Consider the following 23,839-nt stretch of genomic DNA (forward strand, 5'->3'; position numbering starts at 1 on the left):
GAGCTTGTGGCACATATAAAGTGACCATAAAGCTGGCATACACACAAGCTGAGTTTTCTCTCCTGATCCCTGTGAACATACGCATACTCTGTTTGGCCGAGCATTAGTATATTCTGAATAGGGAGAGGTAAGTAAGTCACTGCCAGACACATTTGACATATTTCCCTTGAGAACAAAATGATCAGATGTGTTAAAATTCAATTGTCAGCTCCTTTTCTTTACCAAAATCTACAATCTGTGGATACAGTCAGGATACCCCCATATACAATCAATGGTACAATTGGATATATTTGGTAGTCATATTGGTAGTCATTGGCTTACTCTAGATGGCCTGTAGCGATTGGTTTAAAGGCAATAAGAAATAATAATAGAAATATGATAAATAATATCAATGTGAACATAATTGGCTATTTTAGCGTGATGCTGAAGATTTTAATACTGAATATGTAAATTTAGGCTTATTGCACTATACTGGAAAGTGCTACTTAACTGCATATACTAAAAATAGTACTTTGGTACCAAGTGGCTTTACCAGTATACCAGGGTATATGGTAGTGCAGCAGTCCTTGACAATAATTGTGTAGATTTACTATTGAAAATACACCAATTTGAAGCAAAGACTGTATTATGTGTTTTAGACACTTTTCTCCCCACATCCAACAAAAGGGGCCTGGTTTTGGTAAAGGGGGCATGCCTTGAACCAGAATTCTATGCCAACAAATCTGTAATGTAAACTTTGTCTAATCAGAATAGACTAAAGATCCATTAAAGTTATCACCCAGCCTTAGCCACTTTGATGGTGAAGTCTTAGAATGTCTAGTCTAAGTTTATCCTGTATAAGAATTTACAGTTTTTCAAAATCTGATCCACTGTGCCTAGATAGGGCTAATTGTCTAAAATAGCTATCTATTTGCAACATTCTATATGGTGACTTAGCTGTTTCTATACTTCCCTCAGAGTTGTACTCAACTACTGCTCCACACAGCTATTTCACAGTGATGAACATGCTTGTAAAGAGAGACTGTGTTCACCCACTTTAACAAAAAACTTAAAATAAAGTAAAAAAAAACATAAATGTTATCAACTGCAATACCCATTTAAGGGCTAGTTCACGTGAGTGTTTTTACTTTGAAAGGGAGTGGGCTCTCCACTGCAAATTTTCAGCTGTTAAATCTCTGCTGTGAAAAATATGCCGCAGACCACATTGAGGTCAAAAGGGTCTGCAGCACATTTTAAACAGCAGAAATCTGCTGCTAGTTTGAAAGTAAATCCGCTCGTGTGAATGAGCTCTAAGGGGTTATCCGGCATTTGACAACTTTTTCCCCTATTGACAGGGGAGACAGCCAAGTACAGTGCTCGTGTATTTCAGGCACTCCCATAGAGAATGCATGGAGGGGGCTCCATGCACAGGGAGATTTAGGGTGCCATTCTAGAGATCATAAGGGGTCCCAGCATTCAGACCCCTCATGACCAGACACTTATCCCATATCTTGTGGATAGGGGATTAGTTGTCTAGCACTGAAGTACCTTTTTAATGCAGGCACAACTTTGGGTCCCAGCTCATGAAAACTTGCACCAAATAGGTGGTTTGTTCTGGCCACTTTACTGTGCCAGTCTCCATACCATAGGCACATCCTTTGCAGTGGCTGGTGATTTTAATTTCAATAAAGTCTTATGAACAGATGTAAATATTCTATTGTATACAAAATCAGAAATATATTATATACAGGGGCAAAATATGCAATGACAAACTGCAGTAATAACATTGTTTTTATGATTATTTTATGTGTGCATAGTTCAGGGAAATTGTACATTGCTATACCGTATGATGTAACTACTGTCTATAAAATACAAGAACTTTAGAGAATTTGCATAGTATATGATCATATTATCTAGAAATGGTTCATACTATGGTCCATGTTGCGCTCTCTCACTCACTCTGTGTATATATATATATATATATATATATATATATATATATACACTGGATTTGGAAAAAACTTCCTTAGAAAATCGGGACATCAAACAGCGCGCAGGACTCGGTGGAATATTTTTATTAGAAGGTGCGGTAATATTCTCTGATTGAATATTCTCTCTCAGAGAATGTTACCGCACCTGCTAATCAAAATATTCCACCGAGTCCTGCACCCTGTTTGATGTCCCGATTTTCTACGGAAGTTCTTTCCAAATCCAGTGTTTCTATTGCCGGCTTCCACGTTCAGGAATCCCGGAGGGACCCAGAGGCAGCGGTCTGATTAATCACAAGCTATACCAGATGTTATGCTCTCAGCATAACACTGAGAGGTAAGGGGCCATCCTCACGGATCCCGTCTCTTTATTACAGTATTTCACCCATTGTACTTTTTTTCTCTTTTTCTTTCTTTCAATATATATATATATATATATATATATATATATATACATACGTGTGTGTGCGTTGACCTGAGATTTGTTTTAAACTCATTTTTTTCCCATTATATCAACAGAAATTGCTAAGGAACTACAGATTATTTAAAGCAGTACTCTGGCAGGAGTTTTTTTTTTCTGACTATGGCCATTGTGTGGGATATAAAAAAAAACTACTTACCTTCAGCGCTCCTGCAGGGGCCTTTAAAATCCTGCTTCGGTTCCTCAATGGAATCATCTTCCTGAGCTGCAGCATGGTGTCATCCATGAAAGCACCCTAATGTATTACATTGCATCTCAGTGAATCGCTGGTGGCAGTGATGTCCCACCTCAGCCAGCGATTTGCTGAGCGGCAATGGGACACACTGGACCGAGGTGCTTTTGTTGTTGACAATCAGGAAGTCGCTCACAGCGGAGGACTGAAGATGGACACTGGAGGCACCGCGGGAGTATTGTAGATAAGTAGTTGTTTATTTTTTATATCCCACACAATGGGAAAAAAAAACCTCCTTTCATTATCAAAACAGGGGGTCCGAATGTCTCCTAATGGTTATGTCTTAATATGCTGTATGATATTTTACCTGAACTAACCTTCACACTAAACATGGGCCATAAGCAAAATTGTTTTACATCAACGTTTGGCCCAGATTTATTAATCTGTTGGAGAAAGAACTGGAGTGATTTTCTATAACAACCAAACAACCAATAAGAGCTCAGCTTTCATTTTACCAGAGCTTTTTAAGATATGAAAGCTGAGCTGTTATTGGTTGCTATAGGCAAATTGCACCAGTTTGTCTTGGACAGATTGATAAATCTGGGCCTTTGCGTTTAAGGCCGTGTTCACATGTACAGAATTTGCATCCAATTGCACTGTGAAAAAATTATTGAGAATAGGTACTTATTTTGCAGATTTCACATGGAAAAGCTGGAGGATTACTCCACATGAATACCCTGTCATTCTCTCAGAGGAAGTCTTACATGTCATCCAATTTACTATAATAGTACATATGGATAGGACCCCAGGTATGTACAGTGTTCTCTATAAGGGCATCTGTCAGTGCAAATCTTTTATATTATCACATTTATAACAACCAAGCAACCGCACTCAACAAATATTTGCAACACAATAGTTTACAGCAAGTATGCATAATGATGTGCAAATCAAACACTGTTTAGTCCAGTGGCAACGATCACCTGACAGTCCATCATGTCTGTCATTTACTCTGCTTCTAGATTCTCAGTGATGATCCTGTGTAACCACAGAGGCTGCAGTGTACAAACCTGAAAACACTAGAAATCAATTGTATCAAGGTTCTTCTCTCCAGCAATAGATTGAAACTACAGCATAATACTTTGGTTAGATAAAATGGATCCAGCTATGCTCACAGTCCTTTGGCATTATAAGTCTGTGACTCTTTGATGTAAAGGAATAGTTTTTACCATAGTTGTTATCCCAATAATCTTTGTCAGCAACCTGGTACCTTATAGCAAATTGTATCACAGAGCAGACTTGCTGGATAAAAGGTGGTAATGTAATAACAAAGGCAAAAACATCTGTGTTAGGAACATCTGTGCCACCACTATTTTGCCAAATTGCTTTCACGTCACAATGAGTTTTCCAGTTAGTGAAGGAATACCTCACTGAAACCATTTTCTCAAAGGCAAGATTTAGCACTCGAATGGTGCCGGAAATCCCTAGCTCTTCCGAGCTGGTAACATGTTCTAAGCGGACACAATATTGATGCAGAAGCTCCAAGAAATCTTCACACTCTCCAGGCTGTTTGAAGTCTGGCTCCAAATATTCAATGGAAACTTCCAAGTCTTGGCTACAACACAGGTCTGAGTTGATGGAAAGGCGTGATAGAACATGTAGAGGGATGGATGGGTCGTCACCAATGTTGAACACCTTTACTTCCGCCAACTCCAAACCTAGTGAATCTGCGAACCTGACTTTATGGCACAGAGGCCGACATTTGGCAGCAGTCTTTCTCTCTGGAGAACTAGGCAGAGACTTTGTTCTACGGCGCATAATAGGACGCAGTTCTGGATCACAGCTGTTGCTCACCTTTTCCTCGCTCCGATGGGGGCGGCCTGCTTTTGGCAGCTCTTTGGTTATGCAAACTTTTGGGCCACCAAATCCTTCTACCAGTCGTGCATGTTGGTAAAGGTTATTGATATAACTTAAGCTGCGGGGAATTCCGAGCTCAGCTTGTCCTTTCCAGTTGTGAGGCATTGTAAAAGAATGCGGCATGGAAGACATGGTCTTGTGTTTGATGAAGGGTAAATGTCTACATACTACAATTCATCCAGCAGCCGTTTTCCTATTTGGCTTCTTTATAAAAAGTTAGATGAAGCAGATGCTTCAAATAAATCCATTCAAAAGCTTCAATAACCCCTGATCAGCAAGAACGCAGGAGGGTTAATGCACCTTTTCCAATTCCGGGTTTAGCAGCAGCAGTCTTGTTCACACCCCCAGGCTGGGAGGCACTGGCAGCAGCGACTGATGACCTTATGAATGAACACTCCCACCTTCTCTCACAGACAGCAAGCAGCACTGGAGGACTTGCTCGACATCACTCACTCTGAATTCATTGTTCTGCAGTCGGGAATAGGAACCATATAAAACACACTGACAGCGCATTTCCTTTCTGTGCAGCAGCCATAGGGGTGGGAATGTTATTGTTTTGTGTCAGCTGTGTAAATGTCCTTTCTGCTGATTGGATCATATTGTGCTGGCCCAGCCTCTATAGGCATAGAATCCTTCACTAACTGCTAAGAAATAGGATCTTTTTATACAATCTTCTGTGTGCTAAGTGAATTATATGTCAAAACAAGACTATACAGTAGTTACTACGAAACTGTTTGATGAAGAGATATTTCTTTTAAACATGTACATGCCCCTTGACATGTGTCCCAAAATGGATTGAGGGATACAAGCATGAGCAGCTGCACATAGATCACTGACATTTTGCAGCTATTTACGCTTCTGTCAGCACCAAAAAAGTAGCAGAATATATTGTCTGGTATCCGTACACAGCAGTGCTTTCTGTTATGCTAGGCACAACCCATAATCCTTTGCTCTGTTAATGACAGCCCTGTCCCTTTGAGGTTGGAGTGAGGGTGGAGTTATGTCTCGGCTAGGATTTCTTCGGTGACAGCACAACAAATATTACTAGGATGATGGCAGATAACAGAGATGGGAAGGCAGGTAAAGAGTGCACAGTGATCGTTATAGTCGTCCTGACATTGTATGTGTGCACAGTGATGAGGAAGTGTTCTGTCATGTTATTTATGTATTTTGTATTTTTCAATAGGTTGCTTATTATCAGCAATGTGTGATGGGATCTAAAATTGACATTATAAAAGATGCGGAGTGTTAAAGCATGGTGATGTATGACATGATGTGATTTTACATGCTCTGTCTATATTTGCTCTTCAGTGCATTAACCTGAAAATTCTGTGATGCACTAAGGGGTACGTTGTTATCAGTTGTGCTTTTCTGATCTATTGTAGCACTTTAAAAGGTCATATGGTTCACACAGAGTCTGGTGCCTGAGTTTAGGTTGCTTGAAGGATGAAACTAGAAGACGTGATCATTTTAACATTTTGCCTTAATCAATATGAAATATTAAGAATGCACATATTAAGTATGTGCTTATTTTATCTGAGTTACATAGTGTATAGATGCTGATTGTCAGAGCAGAATATTTTCCTGTCATCAATAAGAGTAACAACATTTTACCAACCATTGCTTCTTTGCATTTATTTTTATTTTTTTAAATGAGCAGATATACTGACATTGGTAAAATAACAATGAGATACACTCACAGGTGTGACAATGAATTCATTTAAGCTAGTTGGCCTTCGCAGGAATTATCCAGGAATACAAAAGCAGAGCTAATTTCTTCCAAATACAGCACCACTTGTTCTCAGGTTGTGTGAGGTATAACAACTTGGCTCCATTCCCTTTAAAGGAGTTGGCGTTTTTAAGTTTAGCGCTTTTTTAATCATTTTGGAGTTTTTCAGCAATTTCGGGCTCAGAGACTGGATTTTCAAAACGCCCGACAAAACCTAGTTTGGCGTTTTTTGCCCTGAAATCGTGGCGTTTTCCTCCCATAGAAGTCTATGGGAGAGCAAAAACGCTAAGAATAACGCCATGTTGGTTTTAAATTTGGTGTTTTTGCAGGCAGTTTTTATTCTTTTTTGGACTTTAGCGATCCAAAAAAGTGATGGAGATACCCTTTTTATTAAAGTTTCGTAGGGTAATTGTAATCTAATGAAATTTATCTTTTTTATTACGAAATGTTTATTAATTTTTAAACAGGGATCAATTTATGTGGGCGGGAAAGCACTAAAAATCTAGCTGACAATAATAAAAATTTAGTGTGTGTGTGTTTCACTTTTTTTCTCAATTTTTTTTAGGTAGTACTACTACTCCCAGCATAGAACACGCTGTTCTATGATGGGAGCAGTAGTACCTGTACTAATTGACAGATCGCCCGTTGCAATCCTGTATAATTTATTGATGCGGCCGGACGCTCTTCTATGGTCCCCTGCACTGTCGTATATATACACCTATTCATATTACCTGCAAAGAGCTGTGATTGGCCAGATGGTTCCAGACAATCACAACTCTCTGTGGGAAATAGGAATATGTGTATATATATACGTCAGTGCAGGGAACCATAGAAGAGCGGCCGCTGCATCTATGCGTCATGTGTCAGAAATTACACTCGCTGCGATCTATCTATTAATGCAGGTACTACAGCTCCCAGCATGGAGCAGAGTGTGCTCCATGTGGGGAGTAGTAGTACCTGCAGTTAAGAACAGATCACAGCGGGTATCACTACTGACACCCGCTGTGATCGTCCTGTCTATAGCAGAGATGGAGCGACTGTTTACAGCGCTCGCATCTCTGCTCTGCACTATACACGGGGCCGGCCACTCACTTATTCATATTTTCCTCAGAGCTGTGATTGGCTGCAACCATCTGGCCAATCACAGCTCTGGGCGGAAAATATGAACGGCCAGTGATGTGAATAGAACATCACTCAGAGTACAGAGCAGAGGTGCGAGCACTGTATAGAGCCGCATCTTTGCTATATTATGGACGATCGCATCCAATGTCAGGACTGACGCCCGGGGCGATATGTCTATAGTACAGGTATTTCTACGCCCATCATGGAACAGTGTATGTTTTATGTAGTACTACATAAAAAATGTAAAAGAGAAAAAAAAGGGAAAAAAAAAGTTAAACACACACACTTTATAAAAAAATTTATAAAAATGTTGTTATAAAAAAATAAACATTTAGTTAAATACATTTTTACATCCCTACTACATCTTTTTTTATTTTTTTTATTATTATTATTATTATTATTATTTTTATTTATTTTTGGTACCCAACTATTTTGGTACAAAAAACGCCTAAGGGGCAAAAAAAGCCAAATTCCACATAAAGGTAAAAACGCCAAAATGCAGGGAAAAGTCTATCTGGCGTTTTTAAGCCAAAAAAATCGCAGGGCAAAAATCTCAGTGGAATCCTAGCCTAACACAACTCATTAGGTGGAAAAATAGAAAAAGTTTTAGGGGTCAGAAAATGGCAATGAACAAAAATTATTAAAATTTGGTATCATTGGAATCGAACTGACCCAAAGAATAAAGTTAGCATGTCCGTTTTACCATATTGTGAACTCCTAAATGATTTTTGCACAACTTGTACTGCAAGAAATAAGCCCTAAAACTACTTTGTCAGTGAAGAAATAAAAAAGATATGGGTCTTAGATGGTAAGAGAAGGAAAAAAACATGAGCCAAAAATCAAAATTCGCTGGGTAATAAGGCGGTCAATACCCAATCATGACAAAGTAAAAACAAAATGTTAGAAATCTTTGCTAATTTTCAAATAAAAAAAGTTGCACATTTTTTCGCAGTTCACCTTTCATACAAAGTGTTGTACTGAAGTGAAATAAAAAAAAAAATGGGGGAGATTTATCAAGACCTGTCCAGAGGAAAAGTTGCCCAGTTACCCACAGCAACCAATCAGATCGCTTCTTTCATTTTTAACTAGGCCACTGCAAAATGAAAGAAGCTATATGATTGGTTGCTATGGGCAACTGGGCAACTTTTCCTCTGTACAGGTTTTGATAAATCTCCCCCCATGTGTTCTAGCCCTAAATTTAACACATGCCATCCACCATTTAATAAACTTGGTGCATGTACACTACATCTACACCATCAAAACCTGTGTATAATATCAGTGCCCCTACACTGATATTACACTATAGACAATAAATGTCCCCCAGTATCTTTGTTGCTCAGCGAGAGTAACCATTGGATTCTTAGTCACCTCTCATGGCAAGAGCCTTTTCCAACAATAACTTTGTTTGTTTCAAACATCTTTCATTTAGCAATTCTCTGTGCCTCCACAAAATCTTGTCTCTGAGCTCTACAGTCAGTTCTTTCGTCCTCCTGGCTTGGTTTTTGCTTTGATGTGCATTGTCAGATGTGAGCCCTTCTATAAACAGGGATGTGTTATTGCTAATTTCTCTCTGTTTCATTAACTTCCTTTTCAAATAAATGAAAGAAAAAAAGAATATTGTTCGGTATATGAAAGATTTTTCGGCTTATTTAGGGTATTTTTTTTTTTTTTTTTTGCAGTGATCACACCTAAAACTGTTTGTTGGTGACTTTCTATGGACATCCATAAGTAATCCATACAAGTGAAATTAAGCAATAACTGCCATGGAAAAAGTCAACAGGCAAAAAGTCCTGCATACAAGGTAGTTTTCTAGTATCATGTAGTTTTAGCCATTGGATACTGTAGAGTCTTTACAATCTGATATTATTCACATTTTTTATGTACAGGAAAAGCTCTTCTTTAAAGGGAACCTGTCATCACTTTCATGTTGCCTGAACCTCGAGTTATCGGAGAGGTCCCTGGTGGCTTCTCCCTGCCTCACCAGCTTTGATTAATAGATGTCTTCCTGTTTGGGTATAGGGAGATTTCTATAAATTAAGGCTGGTGGGTTTAGGAGAAGCCACTAGGAACCACCCGAATAACTTTTGGTTCAGGCAGGATGACTTTGTTTCCTTTTGAGTTAATCCTACAGTCATGGCCGTAAATGTTGTATAGGAAAAAGAGTCGGCACTTCTGTGGTGGGTGGTGCACGTGGAAGAAACAGGCATATAGAACAAAAAGTCCTCACCAAGTCCTCACGTTTCGGCAAAGCCTCTGACAGCAGAGGAAGGCTTTGCTGAAACGCGTCCTGTTTACCCGCATACAATAAATACGAATTGGCTTGCAACTTGGTGAGTGCCGGGACTTTTTGTTCTATATGGCCGTAAATGTTGGCACCCCTGAAATTTTTCAAGAAAATGAAGAGTTTCTCACAGAAAAGGATTGTAGTAACACATGTTTTGCTATACACATGTTTATTCCCTTTGTGTATTGGAACTAAACCAATAAATGGAGGAAAAAAAGCAAATTGGACATAATGTCACACAAAACTCGAAAAATGGGCTGAACAAAATTATTGGCTCCCTTTCAAAATTGTGGAAAAATAAGATTGTTTCAAGCATGTGATACTCCTTTAAACTCACCTGGGTCATGTAACAGGTGTGGGCAATATAAAAATCACACCTGAAAGCAGATAAAAAGAAGAGACGTTCACTTAGTCTTTGTATTATGTGTCTGTGTGTGCCACACTAAGCATGGACAACAGAAAGAGGAGAAGAGAACTTTCTGAGGACTTGAGAACCAAAATTGTGGAAAAAATATCAACAATCTCAAGGTTACAAGTCTATCTCCAGAGATCTAGATTTGCCTTTGTCCACAGTGCGCAACATTATCAAGATGTTTGCAACCCGTGGCACTGTAGCTAATATCCCTGTGCGTGGACAGAAGAGAAAAATTTATGAAAGGTGTCAATGCAGGATAGTCCAGATGGTGGATAAGCAGCCCCAAACAAGTTCCAAAGATATTCAAGCTGTCCTGCAGGCTCAAGGAGCATCAGTGTAAGCGTGAACTAGGCCTACAAAGAAAAGAACACAGAGTACCTACAGTGAAATTAGGTGGAGGTTCAATGATGGTTTGGGTTTGTCTTGCTGCCTCTGGCACTGGGTGCCTTGAATGTGTGCAAGGCATCATGAAATCTGAGGATTACCAACGGATTTTGGGTGCACTGTACAGCCCAGTGTCAGAAAGCTGGGTTTGCGTCCGAGATCTTGTGTCTTCCAGCAGGACAATGACCCCAAACGTAAGTCAGAAAGCATCCAAAAATGGATGGCAACAAAGCTCTGGAGAGTTCTGAAGTGGTCAGAAATGAGTCCAGATCTAAATCCCATTGAACACCTGTGGAGAGATCTTAAAATTGCTGTTGGGAAAAGGCGCCCTTCCAATAAGAGAGACCTGAAGCAGTTTGCAAAGGAAGAGTGGTCCAACATTCCGGCTGAGAGGTGTATGAAGCTTATTGATGCTTATAGGAAGCCACTGATTTCAGTACATTTTTCCAAATGGTGTGCAACCAAATATTGAGTTAAGGGTGCCAATAATTTTGTCCAGCCCATTTTTGGAGTTTGGTGTGTCATTATGTCCAATTAGCTTTTTTCCCTCCCTTTTTTGGTTTAGTTCCTAAACACACAAAGGGAAGAAACGTGTATAACAAAACATGTGCTACTGCAATCCTTTTCTGTGAGAAATACTAAATTTTCTTGAAAAATTTCAGGGGTGCCAACATTTACGACCATGACTGTAATTCTTTCCTATCTTAAAGATCTTAACGAGGGCTAGAAAGTGAAACAGATTTGTAAATTACTTCTATTAAAAAATCTTAATCCTTCCAGTACTTATCAGCTACTGTCTGACCACAGTGCTCTCTGCTGACACCTCTGTCCATTTTAGGAACTGTCCAGAGTAGGAACTAATCCCCATAGCAAACCTAACCTGCTCCGGACAGTTCCTAAAATGGACAGAGGTGTCAGCAGAGAGCACTGTGGTCAGACAGAAAAGAAATTCAAAAAGAAAAGAACTTCCTGTGGAGCATACAGCAGCTGATAAGTATTGGAAGGATTAAGGTTTTTTAATAGAAGTAATTTACAAATCTGTTAAGCTTTCTGGCACCATTTGATAAAAAAAAATGTTTTCCAGTTGAGTACCCCTTTTAACTGTCAGGGTATGATCTGAAATGGCATCTGCCTCCAAAAGTATGCCCACATACAGCGAGCAGGTTTCTTGAATAGCTTGTTTATCAGTCGCATGATTTGCTGATAATATCAGTTATACATGCAAAACTCTGCCCGCTACATATACGTTTGTTCTCAGCTCCATGTGACAACCGCAACATGGGAACATAACATAACTATTCTTAAAGATAAAATCTTATCTGGATAATCCTCAACAGCTGGTAATATGTGTTCTTTTATACCATCAGCCACCAGGGTCTCCTGTCATGTTACTCTCTTGCTTGAGCGATCTACAATAAAGCATTCATTACCACAGTCATATTATATTTATGAAGAAAAGGCCATAAAGCAATTTGTTTGACCACTTCATATACCTGTAATTGGAGATTTTCGTTAAACAATGTCACCATTATAGCTGTTGTGTATCAGTCCATGGGGATAATGTTCTGAAACCAATTGCCTTCGCTATTGTTTGAGCAGTCCTGGGAGCATTAACAATGCAAATTGCAATGGGAACCTAAACTGTTTACTCTTTTATTAGACAGCATTTACTTACAGTTTAAATCTTATATAAAATCTGGATACATTATGCCTCCTTAATGACACATTGACTAGTAAAGGGCCCACAATGAAAATTCAGAGGGATGCATGATGTTGTCATTGTACTCTGCATGTAGATCTAAGTGGTAACAGAAACTTACTTTCTGGGTTGGGTTTGGAAAAATACATTATGGGCCCACTGTCATCTTATCATTATGCTGAAACACTAGACATGTTTATTTCAGTGGGGAGATGGAAATAAGCTGCTTCCATCCTCCAGCAGCTTATTTTGTACAAGAATAGAAGATTGGACCAAAAATCCAACACACACATTCCATCTTTACCCCAATATCTGCTATTAAAGGGTAACTCTCATTAAAATAAATTTTTGCTATTGCACTCCTTATGGTAAATAAAAAATATTTCTAATAAACTTTTTTTTTTACCAAAGTATATTAGAAATCTTTTTTATTTAACATAAGGAGTGCAATCGCAAAAATTTATTTTAATGAGAGTGCCCATTTAAATGGTAAAAACTTCTCTAGCATTTTCCTATTCTGTGGCAAGTGGTATGTTTGATTATTATACTGGAGTTATTATACTGGAGTTATACAGTTAAAGGGGTATTCCGCCCCTAGACATCTTATCCCCTATCCAAAGGATAGGGGATAAGATGTCAGATCGCCGCGGTCCCGCTGCTGGGGACCCCCGGGATCCCCGCTGCGGCACCGCGCTATCATTACAGCACTGAGCGAGTTTGCTCTGCATGTAATGATGGGCGGTACAGGGGCCGGAGCATCGTTATGTCACGGCTCCGCCCCTCGTGATGTCACGGCCCACCCCTTTCAATACAAGTCTATGGGAGGGGGCGTGGTGCATTAAGAGGCCATGATGTCACGAGGGGCGGCGCCATGACGTCACGCTGCTCCGTCCCCCGTATCGCCCGTCATTACGCACAGAGCAAACTCCCAGCAGCGGGACCGCGGCGATCTGACATCTTATCCCCTATCCTTTGGATAGGGGATAAGATGTCTAGGGGCGGAATACCCCTTTAAGTGTGAGAGGAGCTATGATTGGATGAGGCTGGACACACACCCCTCAGCACTCCAGGCTGCACTTTCTGTGTTTGGACCTCGGTCCTAAGTCTGTGTATAAGATGGAGGAAAATGTGCTCTTTTAAAGGGGTAGTCCAGTGGTGATAAAGGGGTAGTCCAGGAGATAAGTTTGAGATCGCGGGGGGTCCGACCGCTGGGGCCCCCTGCGATCTCTCTGTACGGGGCCCCGGCTCTCCGCCGAGATAGCGGGTGTCGACCCCCGCACGAGGCGGCGGCCGACACGCCCCCTCAATACATCTCAATGGCAGAGCCGGAGATTGCTGAAGGCAGCGCTTCGGCTCTGCCATAGAGTTGTATTGAGGGGGCGTGTCGGCCGCCGCCTCGTGCGGAGGTCGACACGCCCCCTTCCTGTACGGGGCTCCGTACAGGAGATCGCAGGGGGCCCCAGCGGTCGGACCCCCCGCGATCTGCAACTTATCCCCTATCCTTAGGATAGGGGATAAGTTGCTCACCACTGAGTCACCACTGGACTACTCCTTTAAGCGCAAATAAAACATGGAAAACTTCTTTTTTAAACAAAGTATATTAGAAATATTTTTTATTTACCATAAGTGCAATAGCAAACATTTATTATAATGAGAGTTACCCTTTAACCCCTTAAGGACCAGGGTTTTTTCGTTTTTGCACTTTCCTTTTTTTCTCCTTACTTTTAAAAAATCATAACTCTTTCAATTTTGCACCTAAAAATCCATCTGATGGCTTATTTTTTGCGCCACCAATTCTACTTTGTAATGACATCAGTCATTTTACCCAAAAATCAACGGCGAAATGGAAAAAAAAATCATTGTGAGACAAAATTGAAAAAAAAAAAACGCCATTTTGTAACTTTTGGGGACTTCTGTTTCTACACCGTACAATTTTTGGTAAAAATTACACCTTCTGTTTATTCTTTAGGTCCATACCCTTAAAATGTTACCCTACTTTTATAGGTTTGATTTTGTCGTACTTCTGAAAAAAAACATAACTACGTGCAGGAAAATGTATACGTTTAAAATCTTTTGACCCCTATAACTTTTTTATTTTTCCATTTATGGGGTGGTATGAGGGCTCATTTTTTGTGCCGTGATCTGAAGTTTTTAGCGGTACCATTTTTGTATTGATCGGACTTTTTGATTGCTTTTCATTCATTTTTTCATGATATAAAAAGTGACCAAAAACACGCTATCTTGGTCTTTGGAATTTTTTTGCGCGTACGCCATTGACCATGTGGTTTAATTAACGATATATTTTTATCATTCGGACATTTCCGCATGCGGCGATACCACATATGTTTATTTTTATTTACACAGTTTTTTTTTTTTTTTAAATGGAGAAAACAGGGGGGATTCAAACTTTTGTTAGGGAAGGGGTTAAATGATCTTTCTCATAGGAAACCATTGATCAATGATTCTGCCACTTGACTGCTCATGCCTGGATCTCAGGCACTGAGCAGTCATTCGGCGATCGGACACCAGGAGGCAAGGTAAGGGATCCTCCTGCTGTGTCTCAGCTGTAAGGGATGCCGCGATTTCGCCACAGCGATCCAGAACAGCCCCCTGAGCTAGTCGGCAAGGTTTTAGTTTCACCCGGCGTTCAACTTTGAATGTCGCATCTAAAGGGTTAATAGCACACGGCACCACGATCAGTGCCGTGCGGTATTAGCCACAGGTCCCGGCCTCTAACAGAGGCCGGGCCCGAGCCGCTATGATGCGGAGCCACGCCATGGCGCCGCGTTATAGAACGGGAGAGGACTCAGGACGTACCGGTACGTCCTTGGTCCTTAAGAGGTTAAAACTACAGTTCCAAGTAGTGGTAAGGGTATGCTGGGAGTTGTTGCTTCATCATTACTGCAGAATATACAAGTGACTACAGCACTGATGGGACGTAGTGAGGAGAATACACAATGATATCAGTGACTACAGGTGACGTCTTCTCTATAGTCTTTCCTTATGTAATTCAGCTGGTACATACCGCCATGACTTGTTCCAGCTAAATCTTCCCTCTGCAGAAGTTGATGCCCAGATGGCTCCTCACTCCATCAATTCTGATCCTCTCTACGATAACAATAATTATTATAACCATCCCAGACACTATGCCCATGAATATAATACTGACACACACTGCATCCTCTGAATATAATACTATGACACACTGTACCATTTCAATATAACCCTGCCAGACACTGTACTCTCTGAACATAACACTGCCACACACTGCGCTCTCTGAATATAATACTGCCACACACTATACCCTCTGAGTATAATACTGCCACACACTATACCCTCTGAATATAAACCTGCCACACACTATACCCTCTGAATATAATACCGACACACCCCGTACCCTCTGACTATAATACTGACACACTGTACCTTCTAAATATAATACTACCACACACTGTGCTCTCTGAATATAGTACTGCCACACACTGCACCCTGTGATTATAATACTACCACACACTGTGCCCTCTAAATATAATACTGCCACACACTGTACTCTTTGAATATACTACCACACACTGCGCCCTTTTTATATAATCTTGTTTTACAGTGCACCTGTTGAATACAATACCACAACATATTGTGGCCCATAAAAACTGTACCATCCTAGAATTTCCTTATAATATACACCATACCTCTGAAATTCAAATCACTCTGTGCCCCTGACATATAGTAATAATGTCCCATCCTGTCCCCCCACATAGTAATAATGACCCCTGTCCTGTGCCCTCATATATAAAATAGTACCCGGTGCTGCCCAGTTTTTCCTACTTAATCCTTGTGGGGGAGGAAAAGCAACGAAGGAGAAAACGTTTGTCCTCCTATCCCATCCTCGAATCCTGACCCCATATCCTGTCCTCATATCCCATTCTCCTATCCCAACCTCATATCCCATTCCCAGATCCGGTCCCCATATCCTGACCTCATATCACGTCCTCATATCAGACTTCCCCATATCCTGTCCCCCTGTCCCATCCCCCTGTCCCGTCCCCATATCCCATCCCCATAGCCCTTCCACATATGCCGTCCTCATATCTCGTCTTCATATCTAATCCTCATTTCTTATCCCCATATCCTGTCCTCAGGTGGGGCTGAGTTGTGGTGAAGATATTGTAAACTGAAAATTAAAGTTGTGTGGCTTCAAGGGTGGGAATGCATTTTAAAGATGGGGCATGGAATACGGGGAGGGTGTGGCTTGCCAGCTGGACTGACAAATTCACCAAGATATGCAGAGCGTAGCTTGTAAAGTAAGGTAACAGAAGTCCTATATAATTGCATGGGGTAGGTTATGGTTAATTTAACTATTATATATTTTTATTTGACATATAAGTAACATGTGACCAAGTATTATCGAAATATCTCCAGCCGTACAGAAGTTATGCTAGTACATACATTTCCCAAAGATTTGCATTGAACAAAAACAATAACCCAGAATGACGCAATTGAGGGTAGGTGAGGGTTAAATTAACTATCCTATATTTTAGTAGACATATAAGTAACATGTGACCGAGTATTATGGAAAATTATCTCCAGCTGTTGGAAGTTATGCAGTAACTATTAAGCTGAATATAGTATATACAGTAGACGAGGTCCACTTACCTCCCTCCCTCCTGTCCCACCAGGTCCGTGTAGCCCAGCTCCCAAGTGATGACATCATTAGGGGGGCGTGGCTACAGACGGTAGCCAGGGTGGTAAGTATGAGGCTCTGTTTACATTGTATGTTTTGTATAATGTGAACAGACCCTTCTGGTAGTGTCTTCCCAGATAGGGAGACTCCAGCTGTTGCTAAACTACAACTCCCAGCATGCCCGGACAGCCAAAGGTTTAGAATGAAATATGGGGAACCTTATTATTTTTTTCCCCCCATAAATAAATAAATACATGTTTTTTCCCCGTATTTTTTTTTATCAGCCGATTCCAACCAAGCAGCAACAACCTGACCTTACCAGGGTGGGCAAGGACCATTGCTACTGGCTCTCCCCAGCCTAAATAACGTCAGCCTGTTACCGCCTAGGCTCAGGAGTGCCATTTTTGACTTTCCCCGCCTGTTGGTACGGGCTCTTTACGGTACCCCTGTGGCGGTGGGTACCGGGGTAATATTTGGAGGTTAGCGCTAGCTCGTTTTGGGGCTAACGCTGAGCCCCAGCTTAGTAATGCATTCTGTCTAAAAGATGGCTTCCACTACTTAACCTGAAAATTCAATTTAGAAAAACACGACACATTGGAAAAATTATTTTGTTTAAAAAATCCCTCCCCCCCCAGCCCTCGTTTTATTAAAAGCCATTTTATTAAAAGAAAAAATCCTGTTCATCACCGTAGTCCACCAAATCCGCTGTAATCCTTTTCATACATGGATCTGTAATGAGAAGGAAAAAAAAAATATGTGATTTAAACTGTAAAGCACGCTGTTGTCTACATTTTCACCCCAAAATGGTAAAATGAGTGACGTAATTACAAAGTACAATTGTTCACGCATAAAACAATCTCTTATGTGGCCCTGTAGGTGAAATAATTTAAAACTTATGGCAGTTAAAGGAGTTCTCCACCATAAGGTGATTTTAGTACGTACCTGCCAGACAGTAATGGACATGCTTAGGAAGGATCTGCGCTTGTCTTTGGGCTAAATGGCTATGTTGTGAGATTACCATAACACTGTGGCTAGTTTTTTGTGAACTGGTATTTCCTGTTTGATTTTTATTTTTTGACTACAAATCCCATAATTCCATTTTCCTCCCTCCCACACATCAGCCACCCCACCCATAGAAACATAAATGAGCTGCATCCATTCAAAAGACCTGTGGTTTTCAATCAGGGTGCCTACAGCTGTTGCATTAGTTGCAGATTGATCTCTCTCCCACCAAGCGATCCCTCCACCCATTAAAGCAGACAGGCTCCCTGTCATCAGCTGACTAGTGAGTCATCCTGCATCCTGGGAAAAATTTGAGACAACAGTCATTTTGTATGCTGGTAAAAATAAATATTTGGGTTAAAATCACATAAGAATTGTGAGAAAACCGTCACATACAGGTACAGACACTATATTATGAACTACACTAACTTTACAGCACCTGTAGCATAGTCAAATAAAAAAGAAAATACTGGAATACCCCATGAAAAGGTGAGGAGGAAACACGAAAACTCAAAAATGAAAAACCAATGTGCCCTTTAGGGGTTAGTTAAATGGATTATATATATATTTTTTTTTATTAAATTTTTTTTGTTTTTTTTTTTGCTCACTTAGGTTTTGCTTCTTCAATACACTGTGATTTTTTTTTTTTTAGTTCACACAAGAACACCACCGTTATTTGCACTGATATAGATTTTCTTTGTGTAGACCCATGAGTGATATGTTGTTTAGATACAAATACAGTATTTAGGCACTGTAGATGACAAATTAGCACATAAAGAAAGTGATTATGTTCCTTCAAATGAAGCAGATTGTACATGTCCGCATTAAAGGGGTACTCTGGTGGACACCTTTTTTTTTTTTTTTTTAAATGAACTGGTGCCAGAAAGTTAAACAGATTTGTAAATTACTTCTATTAAAAAATCTTAATCCTTTTAGTACTTTTTAGCAGCTATCTGCTACAGAGGAAATTCTTTACTTTTTGAATTTCTTTTTTGTGTTGTCCACGGTGCTCTCTGCTGACACCTCTGTCCGTGTCAGGAACTGTCCAGATTAGCATAGGTTTGCTATGGGGATTTTCTCCTGCTCTGGACAGTTCCTTATACGGGCATCAGGTGTCAGCAGAGAGCACTGTGGACAAGACAACAAAAAAAATTAAAATTTTCCTCTGTAGCAAACAGCTGCTAAAAAGTACTGAAAGGATTAAGATTTTTTAATAGAAGTAATTTACAAATCTGTAAAATTTTCTGTCACCAGTTCATAAAAAAAAAAAAAAAAAGTTTTCCACTGGAGTACCCCTTTAACCACTTAACCCCTTAAGGACTCAGCCCATTTTGGCCTTAAGGACTCAGACAATTTAATTTTTACGTTTTCATTTTTTCCTCCTCGCCTTCTAAAAATCATAACTCTTTTATATTTTCATCCACAGACTAGTATGAGGGCTTGTTTTTTGTGCGACCAGTTGTCCTTTGTAATGACATAACTCATTATATCATAAAATGTATGGCGCAACCAAAAAACACTATTTTTGTGGGGAAATTAAAACGAAAAACGCAATTTTGCTAATTTTGGAAGGTTTCGTTTTCACGCCGTACAATTTATGGTAAAAATGACGTGTGTTCTTTATTCTGAGGGTCAATACGATTAAAATGATACCCATTATTACATACTTTTATATTATTGTTGTGCTTAAGAAAAATCACAAACTTTTTAACCAAATTAGTACGTTTATAATCCCTTTATTTTGATGACCTATAACTTTTTTATTTTTCCGTATAAGCGGCAGTATGGGGGCTCATTTTTTGCGCCATGATCTGTACTTTTTTTTGATACCACATTTGCATATAAAAAACTTTTAATAAATTTTTTATAATTTTTTTTTAATAAAATATATTAAAAAAGTAGGAATTTTGGACTTTTTTTTTTTTTTCGTTCACGCCGTTAACCGTACGGGATCATTAACATTTTATTTTAATAGTTCGGACATTTACGCACGCGGCGATACCAAATATGTCTATAAAAAAAAAAATTTACGCTTTTTGGGGGTAAAATAGGAAAAAACGGACGTTTTACTTTTTTATTGGGGGTGGGGATTTTTCACATTTTTTTTACTTTTAATTTTACATTTTTTTTTACACTTGAATAGTCCCCATAGGGGACTATTCATAGCAATACCATGATTGCTAATACTGATCTGTTCTATGTATAGGACATAGAACAGATCAGTGTTTTCGGTCATCTTCTGCTCTGGTCTGCTCGATCACAGACCAGAGCAGAAGACGCCGGGAGCCGCACGGAGGAAGGAGAGGGGACCTCCGTGCGGCATTATGAATGATCGGATCCCCGCAGCAGCGCTGCGGGCGATCCGATCATTCATTCAAATCGCAAACTGCCGCAGATGCCGGGATCTGTATTGATCCCGGCACCTGAGGAGTTAATGGCGGATGCCCGTGAGATCGCGGGCGTCGGCCATTGCCGGCGGGTCCCTGGCTGCGATCAGCAGCCGGGATCAGCCGCGCATGACACGGGCATCGCTCCGATGCCCGCGGTTATGCTTAGGACGTAAATGTACGTCCTGGTGCGTTAAGTACCACCGCACCAGGACGTACATTTACCTCCTGCGTCCTTAAGGGGTTAAAGACGCAGGATGTATATTTACGTCCTGCGCCGGCTCCCGCGATATGAAGCAGGGTCGCGCTGCGACCCCGCATTACATCGCGTCGGTCCCGGCGCTCATCAACGGCCGGGACCCGCAGCTAATACCACACATCGCCGATCGCGACAATGTGCTGTATTAACCCTTTAGAAGCGGCGGTCAAAGCTGACCGCCGCTTCTAAAGTGAAAGTGAAACTATTCCGGCTAGTCAGTCGGGCTGTTCGGGACCACCGCAGTGAAATCACGGCGTCCCGAACAGCTTACAGGACACCGGGAGGGCCCTTACCTGCCTCCTTGGTGTCCGATCGACAAATGACTGCTCCGTGCCTGAGATCCAGGCAGGAGCAGTCAAGCGCCGATAACACTGATCACAGGCATGTTAATACATGCCAGTGATCTGTGTAAGAGATCAGTGTGTGCAGTGTTATTGGTCCCTATGGGACCTATAACACTGCAAAAAAAGTAAAAAAAAAGTGTTAATAAAGGTCATTTAACCCCTTCCCTAATAAAAGTTTGAATCACCCCCCTTTTCCCATAAAAAAATAAAACAGTGTAAATATAAAATAAACATATGTGGTATTGTCGCGTGCGTAAATGTCCGAACTATAAAAATATATCATTAATTAAACCGCACGGTCAATGGCGTACACGTAAAAAAATTCCAAAGTTCAAAAAAGCGTATTTTGGTCACTTTTTATACCATTAAAAAATGAATAAAAGGTAAGGAGGAAAAAACCAAAGTGCAAAAACTGAAAAACCCTGAGTCCTTAAGGGGTTAACATAAAGCACCTGTATTTTTTTTCCCCAGTGCTGGTCCTGCTTCCCGTGAAAAAGGTAAAGCACAAAAAATTAAGAAGGAGCCAAGAAATGAAAGTTGTTATGGAAACCAGCATATAAGTGACACCCTTTCCCCAGAAAGCAGATTGCAACATTTTTCCAATCCTACAGACAGTAGCTTGCTGCAACCTGTTGTATCCATGGAGCATCATGACACGGTATGGGCTCTAAGCAATATGTCATCCTCTGAGAATGTGACCTGCTCTCAGTACAGAAGGCAATCTTTGGAAAAACTATTTCTGGACTTTGAATCAGTCCGGCTCTCAAAAGAAGATGAGGACAGTGCCAGTGACCTTTCAGATTCAGAAAGAGTTCCTATCCCACCATCACCTCTTACACCTCCTAAACTGAATCTACGAGCTGAAGAGATTAACCCTGGATATTTCAGTCAGTGCCTAGAACATAAATGCAATGATTATGAGTATCCAGATTTTCTTCCTCCCCCTTACAACTCCTGGAACCTTCACCAGGTCTCCATGTTTGTACATAATGAGGGCAAAAATGTATTACAAACTACAGCATCAGCCCCCCTAGAGAGATATGTTGATCGTCTTTTCCAGTTGGAATGGCTTCAAATGCAAACTGTGCAATCTGAAAAGGCAAAAACAGTAAAGAGTAGACCTCAGACAGTTCCTGCCACAAGTCGTAATGGAAAATCTCCAGGAAAATGTAAACCTTGGCCCAGTCCATTGCCCAGTAAATATTTAGCTAATTCAGATAATGCTACCAAAACAAGCGCTGGACGTGATAAAAATTATTGCAAAAAATATACCCACCGTGAGAACTGTGGAGCAGTGAGTTTGCGGAAAAGCTTCTCAAAAGTCCCTGGAACAATGGAGACACCTTTGTCTTTGCTGAAACAAACTCAGGATCTGAGATGTAAGAAAAAATCTCCAACAAACTGTGAGCAAACAAAAGACGTGCTAGTCAATGATTCTAGGATGCAGTGTGCTGGCAATATTAGACCTCAGAAGCATATTTTAATTTCGAGTAGTGCTGAAAGCGCCCCAAAGCAGACAAAAGCTAGTAAAATAAGGAAAAGTGATGACACATCTAGACATTGTATATCTGAACGAAAAAAGTAACAGCAAAAAGTTAACAGGTATTTGAATACAAAGTTAAAATATAGGGGGAAATTTATCAATGTTTTTTGCATAGGTTTTGGCACACAAAATTTCACTAGTTTTTAAGCAACTATTGTCAACAAAAACTTTTTATATTATGTGAGTAATACCATATGTATATTTGTAATATACATTGGTTAAAAAAATGTGTATATTTTGGGGTGAAAAATCTGTTCCTGCAGCTATTGCCTGTGTGTCTCTTTGAGGAGTCCAAATACAGGAAGTGAGGGCAGGACAAGCAGGGCTCTGTGCAGGCTCTTGGCTTGTCAATTATCCTGATGTGTAAGCCAGGAGGGTGTCACAGAGACTCAGTGTACAGAACCCTGCTTGTCCTCAGTACACAGAGCCCTGCTTGTCATCAGTGTACAGAGCCCTGCTTGTCCTCAGTGTACAGAGCCCTGCTTGTCCTCAGTGTACAGAGCCCTGCTTGTCCTCAGTGTACAGAACCCTGCTTGTCCTCAGAGCACAGAACCCTGCTTGTCCTCAGTACACAGAGCCCTGCTTGTCCTCAGTGCACAGATCCCCGCTTGCCCTCATTGCACAGAGCCCTGCTTGTCCTCAGTACACAGAGCCCTGCTTGTCCTCAGTGCACAGATCCCCGCTTGCCCTCATTGCACAGAGCCCTGCTTGTCCTCAGTGCACAGAGCCCTGCTTGTCCTCAATGTACAGAGCCCTGCTTGTCCTCACTGCACAGAGCCCTGCTTGTCCTCAGTGCACAGAGCCCTGCTTGTCCTCAGTGCACAGAGCCCTGCTTGTCCTCAGTGCACAGAGCCCCGCTTGTCCTCAGTGCACAGAGCCCCGCTTGTCCTCAGTGCACAGAGCCCCGCTTGTCCTCAGTGCACAGAGCCCCGCTTGTCCTCAGTGCACAGAGCCCCGCTTGTCCTCAGTGCACAGAGCCCCGCTTGTCCTCAGTGCACAGAGCCCCGCTTGTCCTCAGTGCACAGAGCCCCGCTTGTCCTCAGTGCACAGAGCCCTGCTTGTCCTCAGTGCACAGAGCCCTGCTTGTCATCAGTGTACAGAACCCTGCTTTTCCTCAATGTACAGAGCCCTGGTGGTCCTCACTGTACAGGGCCCTGCTGGTCCTCGCTGTACAAAGTCCTGCTTGTCCTCACTGTACAAAGCCCTGCTTGTCCTCAGTGTACAGAGCCCTGCTTATCCTCACTTCACATAGCCCTGCTTGTCCTCAGTGTACAGAGCCATGCTTTTCCTCAGTGTACAGAGCCCTGGTGGTCCTCACTGTACATGGCCCTGCTGGTCCTCGCTGTACAAAGCCCTGCTTGTCCTCGCTGTAAAAAGCCCTGCTTGTCCTCAGTGTACAGAGCCCTGCTTATCCTCACTGCACATAGCCCTGCTTGTCCTCAGTGTACAGAGCCCT

General features: G+C 41.2%; 2 protein-coding genes across 12 annotated transcripts in view; one reads left to right on the forward strand and one right to left on the reverse strand.

Annotated features, from left to right (window-relative positions):
• Positions 1–23,179, forward strand: part of FAM217B (family with sequence similarity 217 member B) — a 43,068-nt gene extending 19,889 nt beyond the window's left edge. For 4 of the 11 annotated variants that reach the window (XM_056548750.1, XM_056548753.1, XM_056548752.1 and 1 more), the window contains 3 exons: positions 3,316–3,429; positions 9,065–9,186; positions 21,312–23,179. In XM_056548750.1, the coding sequence (XP_056404725.1) occupies positions 9,149–9,186; positions 21,312–22,425 (1,152 nt within the window). In that variant the 5' untranslated portion in view covers positions 3,316–3,429; positions 9,065–9,148 and the 3' untranslated portion in view covers positions 22,426–23,179. Of the gene's footprint in view, positions 1–2,131; positions 3,430–5,496; positions 5,615–5,720; positions 5,881–9,064; positions 9,187–21,311 lie in introns of those variants that run through there. The other 7 variants (XM_056548756.1, XM_056548754.1, XM_056548755.1 and 4 more) reach the window with 7 other exon arrangements.
• PPP1R3D (protein phosphatase 1 regulatory subunit 3D) lies at positions 3,423–5,041 on the reverse strand. The gene has a single exon (XM_056548762.1). The coding sequence runs from the start codon at positions 4,664–4,666 to the stop codon at positions 3,764–3,766; it is 903 nt and encodes a 300-aa protein (XP_056404737.1). The 5' UTR covers positions 4,667–5,041; the 3' UTR covers positions 3,423–3,763.
• Positions 23,180–23,839: the final 660 nt, after the last annotated feature.

Source organism: Hyla sarda, chromosome 12, assembly GCF_029499605.1.
Source record: "Hyla sarda isolate aHylSar1 chromosome 12, aHylSar1.hap1, whole genome shotgun sequence".
NCBI lineage: Eukaryota > Metazoa > Chordata > Amphibia > Anura > Hylidae > Hyla > Hyla sarda.

Excerpts from the sequence above, each read along its gene's own strand:
- PPP1R3D (XM_056548762.1), bottom strand. The coding sequence starts at position 4,666 with ATGTCTTCCATGCCGCATTCTTTTACAATGCCTCACAACTGGAAAGGA.